This window comes from Denticeps clupeoides, chromosome 3, assembly GCF_900700375.1.
Source record: "Denticeps clupeoides chromosome 3, fDenClu1.1, whole genome shotgun sequence".
Lineage (NCBI taxonomy): Eukaryota > Metazoa > Chordata > Actinopteri > Clupeiformes > Denticipitidae > Denticeps > Denticeps clupeoides.
In genome coordinates, this window is record NC_041709.1 from 13,878,024 (window position 1) to 13,888,110 (window position 10,087).

General features: G+C 44.5%; 1 protein-coding gene across 5 annotated transcripts in view; it reads right to left on the minus strand.

Annotated features, from left to right (window-relative positions):
- Window positions 1-7,912, minus strand: part of ptpn13 (protein tyrosine phosphatase non-receptor type 13) — a 38,286-nt gene extending 30,374 nt beyond the window's left edge. For 2 of the 5 annotated variants that reach the window (XM_028972709.1, XM_028972708.1), the window contains exons 1-3: window positions 7,723-7,906; window positions 3,692-3,811; window positions 619-785 (exon numbers count right to left, since the gene is read on the minus strand). In XM_028972709.1, coding sequence (XP_028828542.1) covers window positions 619-785; window positions 3,692-3,806 — 282 coding nt within the window. In that variant the 5' untranslated portion in view covers window positions 3,807-3,811; window positions 7,723-7,906. Of the gene's footprint in view, window positions 1-618; window positions 786-3,691; window positions 3,812-7,722 lie in introns of all 5 variants that reach the window. The other 3 variants (XM_028972711.1, XM_028972710.1, XM_028972712.1) reach the window with 2 other exon arrangements.
- Window positions 7,913-10,087: the final 2,175 nt, after the last annotated feature.

The following is a 10,087-nucleotide window of genomic DNA, read 5'->3' on the forward strand; positions in this document are numbered from 1 at the left end:
GACTAATACAACATGCTGAACTTTCACACTCCTGCCTCTACACAGGGCTAAAAGTAGCTCATCCGCTGGCATACACAGCGCCCACATATGCCTCTGTATGTGTGTGGGCCCTCACCTACAGTACAATTACACATCTTTCTAGTTCCCTCCCCTCACATTTCTGCCTTTTCCCAGAAAGCTATCACTTCCCTTGCCCAGGATTAGGTTGGGGGAAAGAATAACTTGAGGTTTGCCAAAGAATGCAAGAGATTCTTCCATAAAAAAAAAAAAAGAAAAAAAAAAAAAAGAAACAGAGCTTCTTTCACCGGCCCAAACACTGCACTGCAGCGGGCAGAGGGAACCGTGCCGGCCAGGAATAGCCATAATGAAGGCATGTCGCTGCAGCAGAGGCAGTGCCTGAAGTGTACATGGCTATGTACCAGAGCACTGGACAGGGAGTAACAGAGAGTAACAGGGAGTATTTTAGCTCATCTGACAGAACAAAGATGCTAACGAGGATGTCCCTGTCCCAATTTTTTAAATATCACAACAAGAGCAGTTCTGCAAGCATGTATAATCATAGAAATATGAGCAAACCTTTAGTCTGTGTGTATGTGTCTGTTGAAACGCTCACAGTACCTTCTCAATGTCTGACAGAGAGGACAAATTGAGGCCCTCCATGACCTCAGGGGCAGTGAAAGCCCTCAGGTCCTTCTGAGTGACGTTCTCGTCGGTGAAAGAGATGTTTCCAGAAGGCATGAGCAGCAGGGACCAGGGGGAGATTATAAAACCCAAGGCTGAGGGATCTGAACCAAGAGAAGCGGAGGAGAGAGAATGTGTGGGTTAAGAGTAATTAATTTCAATAGCCTATTGCAAGTATGGTTAAGTATGGTGCCTAATTCTGCAAGCCAAAGTCTAAGGAATTCCCACGCAGGACCCAAAGGCTGTTAATACTGCTATATGCTAATCCTATGCAGCAAGTCAACTATAGTTTATCAGAGCCCACATGCTTTTTCCAGGGTGTTGCAATCGCTTTTGCTGAGTAAAAAGTGCTCCAGCACAAATATTTGCATGGAGAACTTCACCTCATAGTTTCCATGCAGATGCCAGACTAATCATTGCAGAATGTAAACTTGTGTAGGAAACAAAAGGATGCCTGGGAATTATGAGATTTTTTATTTATTTATATATTTCTTTAAAAAGCAGAACATGAACACACATGCATGTTATAATTTATCAACAGTTTGTATAGAACTTAGAATTTTTTCCAAATCAAAGTAGAGGCACCATTCATATCATTTGCTATACTGGCCAGCACCTCATAGATTTCCATCCAGTCACCAAATGCAGCGGCCATCAACCCTTCTGACCTCACCTTGTCCAGCCAAACCCATTTTTCATGTATTCTGAGTGACATGGTCATATTCAATGCAAAACAAATGTCAGATATCTGCACACAGACAGGTTGGGGGGAAATAAACAGACATGCCCTACATGAAGCAGTTCACAACTTGCAAGCTCCACCAAACCACCACACACACACAGGAAAGGTGAACGAGGGGTCAGTATCGGGTGCAAAACCAGCTTGACAGAAGTGCGACATGTCAAGACTAATCTTCAACAAACTCCTCAAAATGCACATTTATTGACATGCGGAGAAGTAGATTCAAGGTCACAAATCACAAAGGAAGATCTTAGTTTACATATGATGCCAGAGTGAGTATTATCACAGTTTGAAATCACGTTCACTGTGACAGATAACCACACTTTCCATTTGATTAACATCCGGTTTCAGTACTTGTTGAAGGCGGGCACACAGCTCAGCATTTTTAGTACCACTACAATTTTCACCCTAACTTAAAACAGTCAGATAACCGTAGGTCACATAACTGAACACGCCTGTGCCACAAGTGACAAGCACTGGTTCGCTGGCACATACTCTGAACACAGAAACTACAGATAAACGCAAGAATACAATCGAATACAAAAAATGGCTGCCACAGTTGGCTACAAGTAAAAAGGCCAGGCGACGTGTCGCAGGGAGAAGTGAGGTTGCATCCCTTCCGTGTGAGTTATGCAGACCCAGCTACAGAGAGAGCCCGAGGGCAGCCCTTTAATTACCCTTAAACCCCACTGGCCACATGCCAGTGCTGATGTGGATGTGCTGAAAGACGTCCCTTTGTACGGCCTAGACAGAAGACAGGGAAGACAACGGACCAGATTATGCCTCTTCTCCTGGGATGGCACTATTAACCACAGTGGGCAATCTACTTCAACTTTATTTACATATAAAAAAAAACACCACACCACATATGAGCAGAGGCTTTTGCATAGATGGGGAATCTGTGGCCATAGAGGGTTGGCAGCAGTTCAGACGTGGCCGATGACCTACTGTGGGCTTTCCCCGAAACCCCATGCAGCAGCTAATAAAGCAACTATTGTCAGTGAGATGCACACTAGCACCCCCACGTCACCACCTCACGGGGCTAAAAAATTATGAGGGGGGACAGTTTGGCCAATGGCTCACCCCAGCTACACAGAAACTAGCGCTAAACTTTCATGCTGATTTGAGCCGAACCATTCCACAGTTTCCTTTAGGAGTCTCTTCCTCAAAAAAGAAAAAAAAATTCATTCTGTAATTATTTCTAAGAGCTGAATGTCGGTCATATTGTCTCAAAAAAAAAAAAAAAAAAAAGGGATTAATGTGAATGAATGTGGCATTAGACTAACTGCCAAGGTCTTCATATGGAAGAGCTCAGGCACTGAGCATGCAAGAGCCCAATAATTCTCCATTAAACTGGATTTCTGAACTGCTTAGGTCATGGATCTAAAAAGAGAGCCAGGAAAAGTAATTGTTTTTATTCTAGTTGAGCATTAGGGGTATGAGATACATGCTTTTATTATGACTGTTTATTCTTGAGCCAAAAAACAGTGGCTCGCCTTCTGCGAGCACGAAAGGAAAACAAAAAGCTAAAGCCAGCTTTCCTCCTCCTCCATTATAGAGAGAACAGGATTGATAATGGGAGAACTGGGTGAGTAAGCCTGCCTGGCAGAGCTTCTAAAAACCGTTCAATTATGGAAGATGGCACAAGGTGCACGATGATGTCAAAAGGGTGTGCAGTCATGGGAAACATCACAGGAAACATTAAGAAACCGAGACACAGTGACCATTGTAAGACTGATAAAGGATTACAGTGAAGGTTGTATTTGGGACAATCACATGAGTATCACCACAAAACAGGGTGCAGTGGACAGAAATATGGAGGGGAAGTGAAGTCTAATCTACAGCGCAAATCATTGTCAGGCCTGTCATCTACAGCTTTTAGGATTTATGTGGGCAAAACAAGCAGCCTAAATTGATTGTCCAAACTTGACACTTGGAGGAAATATGCAGAAGATCTGCATTTCACATGGTGAGAAACACGAGGAAGCAGAACAGCACCAGGAACAGAAAACCATACAGTTTTTCAGAAAAAATAAGCAAGCCAGGTGCTGCTATAAAACCATAAAAAAACATCATGAATTAATTCACCACTCGATTAAGGAACCAGTTTTAGAAACTCTTTCAATGGATATGAACTTTATGTGTGTGTGTGTGTGTGTGTGATATTGGCCTGCGCCCACTGGTTCCTGCAGATGTGAAAATTGTGAATATTTTTCTAATCTGTTGTAAAGAATGGGCAAACAGAAGGATAGTGGAGAGCTAGCTTACCCCTGTGCAGGAGCTCCTGCAGGCTCTCGGCACTCTGGCTGAGCACAGCCCAAACCTCTTCCTCCTGCAAAGGACCTCCTCGGACCTCCAGCGCCTCTGCCAGGGACACATGCATCCTCCCTGGGTAGAACATACATCAATATTAAAACGCTGATCAAAAGCTTACAACTGCATTAACTGGAAAATTCAGAAGAAATCATGAATAAAGATTAAATCAAGTCACATGATGATAACATGACAGTAATTTATTTTGGTTTCAAATTAAGCATGACTGAGGTGAATTTTTGTCTCCGCCAAAGTGTGCAAGTGCACATCTCTGACATCAAATGTACTCCATTCTGATTGGCTGGACCATCGTGACATACACAGCGTTTGCACAGGACTAGTCACATGCTGGAGATCCAGGTTAAACGCAGGTCTTTATAAGTCAGAGAGATTTCCCAACCATCTCAAATAAACACTACTACTTCAATAAAATGCTGATTATGAAGGGGAGCATAAAGACAATGTCATAAACAGCACTGTAAAAAAAAAAAAAAAAAAAAAAATTTAATGTAAATATATACATTATACAACTAAATTTTACACAAAAACTAAAATTACATTCTGACTACTCATATATTAACTAAGCCTGCAGTTCAAGGTCCGACAAAAATTTGCACAAAAAAAAAAAAGAAAAAAAAACATGAACATTCCTCATAAACCTTATTATTACAAATGCTGTGAAATACATACATAGCTGATGTTATTTCTTTTCAAATTAACCTGGGTCTGTTGGGACTATCAGTACACCTAATACTTGCTCAATATCTATAATCGGTCTTCTACAAACAAAACGGATTTCATTGTGAATAGTTTGAAATATCAATAATGGTGATTTAACATTCACTAACACACACGCATCACCACACTTGGTTTTAAAGCACCCCATTAGGTCAGAAACCCTTTATGAAACAGCCAAGCTGCACTGACAAAGACATTCAAATCCTCGAAATCCCATTGTGACATGATGCAAGCAAAGTATAGGAAGCCACAGCTTTCAGGGGATTACATTTGCCTGAGTAAAACCCACGGCTACCTAAATAGCAGCGAGTGTCACATTTCTATTAAAATGTAGAGTAAGGGGTTTGTCTCTGCACATGGTTTAATACTCATGTGAGCTTCTGGGCTTCATATTCAAATCGGTCCTCCTGAGTTTCAGAAAATATTTTAAAAAGGGGAAGAAAGAAAATAGATGTCTGCTTGGACAAGTACCGAGAGTGGTGCAGCTAGAAGGCACGTCCAGAGACGGTCCAGATGGATTTTAGTCACACATATACTATACAAGAACATAACCTAAACGCTACTGATTTGACGTATGACTAGGACCAGAAACGTTTACGCCACCATTCAGTCTCAAATTTATGCAGGAATGCAAATTAAAAGGATCGAGCATCTGATTAACAGAGCGACCTCATGGTGAAAAATGGGTTACAAACCCAATCCGCCTCATTAGAGGCGAGGATAGTCTGAGCTGGTGGAGTGGGTGGGGGGGTGGACCCTCGCCCGATTGTTCCGCTCCCCTTGTTATTTCAACAGAGACCTACAGTGGAATGTTTTTATCCCCACAGAAGCCAGTGTGGAAGCCGGGCCTGTTCCCATTGGTACAATGTGCAGCCTGATAATGAGAGCAGGCTTAGGGACCAGCAGCCAGTGAACCACCCCGCCCCGATCGGAACCATACCCCAGGTATTTCAACACATGTCGAGCTGCGTTTCATTTTTTCCCCCCTTTTTCACGGTCACAAGGATTTAAAAAAGCAATAATCCTTGAAACGTGTTCAGGGTCCACACTCAGAAGCTGCAGTGTTATTCTTTCTCAAAGGCACTTACAAAAGCTGGTTTGAAAATCATTGCAAAAGCAGTGAAAAGCTGTTGAATGCAATGATTACTAACAGGCCTTTCGTCCAGATAAAACAAGCTACTCCGGCTTTTTTTTGTAAACAGTACAGACCAGACTACATCACTCCAGTCTGGCTTTTTCACCCCCCACCAAAAAAAATGCAGCACCCCAGTGCAAATTAATCAAATTGAATTGTTTCATCTTTGGTCACAGAACTAAAGCTAGAAGTGCGTCTGGAAAAGTAATTTGTAAGCAGCAGAATGCCCGGCTGAGGTGGAAATCTCTCCGGGGATAGCAAGGCCAGGAAACGTGGAATGGCAGTGCACTCATCCTGAACCTCTTTTCCCAGAATTCTCTCAGGCAAGCTAGCGTTCCAGATTCACAATCCTCACATCTTTGTGTTAACGGAGCCCAGTAGTCTATGCCCCACATCAGGGAGCCATTAAAATAAGATTAGACCATATTTTAAAAATCTGATTTAGTACTGTAAATGAAACAGAAATGTATTTTTGGAGAACGTTATCACAAAAGAAAGGTTAACCTGATAATGTCTGCACAGTCTCCATAATCTATCATATAAGAAGAATATAAAAAAAACATTTTGATATTTTTCGATGAAATGGATATATGTTACTAAGTCAATCTTTTGACTATCCTACCAGGTGAGGTTTCCATGATGGTGGTCTGTTCCTGTGCCTTGGAACATCCACACTTACACAATTACTCCACATTCCAAAAAAAGACTTCACCAGAGTGATACAAAAGAATTTTTCAAAGCACTTTTACTCCATCCCATAAATGCTCGAATTTACCCCAACCTGAGGTCACAGAGACGCATTCCGCAAAATAAAAGCTTGCATTTTTTGGCACACACTTTCCGGAACAGACGCAGCAGGCACCATGCACCACTTGATGCAAGTCTTGGCATGTGACCTATAAACCGAGGTGACAACACTCGTGCCAAATACCCAAACCCAAATGACAAAACCAGCCCAGCCCGTAATGAAGGCAGCCCGAGGTCAGCGCCGGTGTAAACAGAAACCGACGTTCGGTTCGAAATCGCATCCGTGGCTTCGAAACGCGGGTCACGTGACCGTGCGGTGCGGCCGCAATTCGCGGCTTCTCGAAACCAGCAGACGACGTACTAATGCCACGCCAAACGTCCCTAGCTTTTCACTCACGCTGGAGCCTCGAGTCGGATTTCACGAACGCTGCCAAGTGCGGAGCAAGTGAATTCCACCTTTCCAACCTTTTCCCCTCCTGCGTGTTACTCTGGATCTCCCGAGGAAGAATTCCCGAGTTCCGCAGATACGTTTCTACCATTTTCCCCTCCTGCGTGTTACTCTGGATCTCCCGAGGAAGAATTCCCGAGTTCCGCAGATGCATTTCTACCATTTTCCCCTCCTGCGTTTTACTCTGTATCTTCCGAGGAAGAATTCCCGAGTTTACATTTACATTTATGGCATTTGGCAGACGCCCTTATCCAGAGCGACTTACAACGTGCTTTCAAGTTAAAAGTTTACATTTACAGCATTTATCAGACTTACAATCAGTATTACAGGGACAGTCTCCCTGGAGCAATTTAGGGTTAAGTGTCTTGCTCAGGTACAATGGTAGTAAGTGGGATTCGAACCCGGGTCTTCTGGTTCATAGGCGAGTGTGTTACCCACTAGGCTACTACCACCCTACCTCCCGAGTTCCGCAGATACATTTCTACCATTTTCCCTCCTGCGTGTTACTCCGTATCTTCCGAGGAAGAATTCCCGAGTTCCGCAGATACATTTCTACCATTTTCCCCTCCTGCGTGTTACTCCGTATCTTCCGAGGAAGAATTCCCGAGTCGTGCGGAAGGAATTCCAGGCTAACTTCTGGCAAAACCGACGGACCTTCGGCGTCCGAGCCCTTTCTCGTGCCGCCGGCCTACCTTTTACTTCGGAGACGTTGTCAAGCACCTCGGAGCCCCGCCAGCAGACGGTCTCCCTGCCCGAACCAGCCCTTCACCTCGGCGAGCTTCGGCTTTCCCACCGCGGCGCGGCGACTAGCTGCCTCCGCGCCGAGTAAAGTTTCGGCGCCCCGCTCCCACAAGCAGCCCCGAAATTTGTTGCGTTTTATCGTATATACATACATATTTAAACGGGAAAAAAACTTGCCTCCGTGTCGCTAACTTCCTTCCAAGGCTTCGCTCTCCGAGTAGAAAAGGGCAGGAAAGGCACAGCATCACGTTCTCAGCGGACCATGTTGGAAGAGCCTGGGGGGAAAGGAGCTGGCGACAGGTTCACGCCGTCCTCCCGTAGCAAACTTAAGACGCTTAAACAAAACGAAAAAAAAAAAAAACCAAACATTAAAAACCCCTCGACGTTCTAACCGCAGTAGTTCGGAATGAAGTAAGAAGCCGCGGGGCGGGAGGAAAGCGTCCGCGCCGACGCTCCTTCTCTCGGGCGGACCGGGAGGAAACCAGACACCTTTACTCCCGCCGCTGATTGGCTGTCGGCGGGCGACGTCACACCAGCAACAAGAGCCGTCGCCATAGAAACCGCGGGCGGGGAGGAGAAGAAGAGGGTTTAATAAAAAAAAAAAAAAAAAGAAAGAAAGAAAGAAGAAGAAGAAGTTGTTTCCTCAGCGAAGTATTCCTCTGTGGTGGTGCACCGTAGGACCCAGGTCCTGCTTTATTTCTGTTTTGCTTTAGAGACTCGGGCCTAAAGGCTGCAGAGGTGAACGGGCATCAGCTGATCTCAGACCGGCCTTTCTGAAAAAAAAAAAAAATTCTCCAATAATATTTAACTTACCAGGGTACAACTATTAAAATACTAACATAACCAATTGTAATTTTACCGCATGAGGCTTTTAAAAGATTTGGATTAACTCTAGATTTAGGACCAAGGACTGAAACAGAAATCTGTAAGTACAATAAACAGGACGGAGGTATTTGGGTGTCGTCGGCTAGGGGTGAACGAGCAGCATCACTAAACTGTATTAAGCATGGTAGGGCATCTGATTGAGGTCAGCCTCCCAACACTTTTAACATCAACTTCCATAATGTTCCCTAATTGTCTCCAAGGAAATTGAGTTCAATGGTCCACTGGAATCCTCTTTGGCACCCCAGCCCCCCACTTTTAGGCCATTTGGCAACGTTCATTAATCCTGCAGTGTACTTTTGGTAATCTTTTACAAGATAAGGGGTCTTGTTAATCTGCCCTGTGGTCACATGACCAGAATACAATTAGTAAGTTACTCACCCAGGCCAAACTGAAGCGACCAGCCTTGGTACAACACTAGTGTGGTCGGAAGGCCAGAAAGGGGCATGCGCCACACCAACAAACCATGAGTGATACTGCGATTCAAACCGAAGAACCATGCAGAATGTATTTGGTAATCACGGTTATATGAGGAAAAGGAGGAGAGCCCTGCAAACATGACTAACAGGGGAAAAATGAAGTTTCACACCGCAAATGGCAGGGTACAGGGGAACAAAATGTCACCCTCAGCCTGCCATTCAGCTTGCGCCTCAATGGTTCCCTTTCTCAGAAACATGATCCAGAAAACCAAAAAGCTGGCTATTTTAAAACACAAACCACAACATTTTTGTTTTTCAGAGTGAAAGAGGTGGGGGCTGGAGCTGACGTGTGGAACGTCCACCATGGCAAATATCAAGACGTTTTCGACGCTCGGAGGGGCCTTGGCACGAGCCATCGGTCCTTCAGCGTGGACGAGCTCGACGCCAGTGAAGGCGGCACGCGGGGACTTGTCCCCGCACTTGGCCGCTCCCACGGAGACGCACATGGAGCACATGTGGCGGGAGGTGTCTGCTGCATGCAGACAGCGCAGCACACACTCGGCCACGGGCCAAAGTCATTAAAACCTCCACGGGGATCAAGGAAGGAAGAGGGCAGGAGATGTGGGGAGGAGGGCAGGCGAGATTGGTGGGTTTGGTAATTGCTGGCTTTGGTTTTGCAAATGTGCTTTCTGCTGCACTTTTGTAGCCGCTCGGCAGGAAAGAAAACGCTGGCCGCTTCCTTAAAAAGGTAACATAAAAAAAAAAAAAAAACCGAGTGTTTCTGTGGAAGATACGGCGGGCAATAAGTAAAGCGTGACAGTGTTTGGTCTGCTGGAAGCTGCTGAACAGGCTTTAACATGAAACCTTAACCACGCTTAATCTCGAGAACCTTCACACCCGCTGACCATATTCCTGCGATTCCTGTGTTTGTTCCAGCTGGGTGAAAGTCCACTTTTATACGACCAGAAAGAGGCATAAAAAATGTGTACCTCCCATGGCTATTAAACAAGAGTAAAGGTGGATTTTATATCATCAATCAACTGGGGGCGAAAAAAGAACACTTTGCGTGCCCAGCGCACTACATTCAGTTGATCTATACTTTATTATATACTTTAAGTTTAACACTAGAATTTACACTAGACAAAGGTGATTTTTTTTTTTTTTTTAAACCTACTATTTTAAATCTACCATTTTTAAAATAACTTGTAAGTAAACAGACCAGATGTATGTTCACAGCCGCC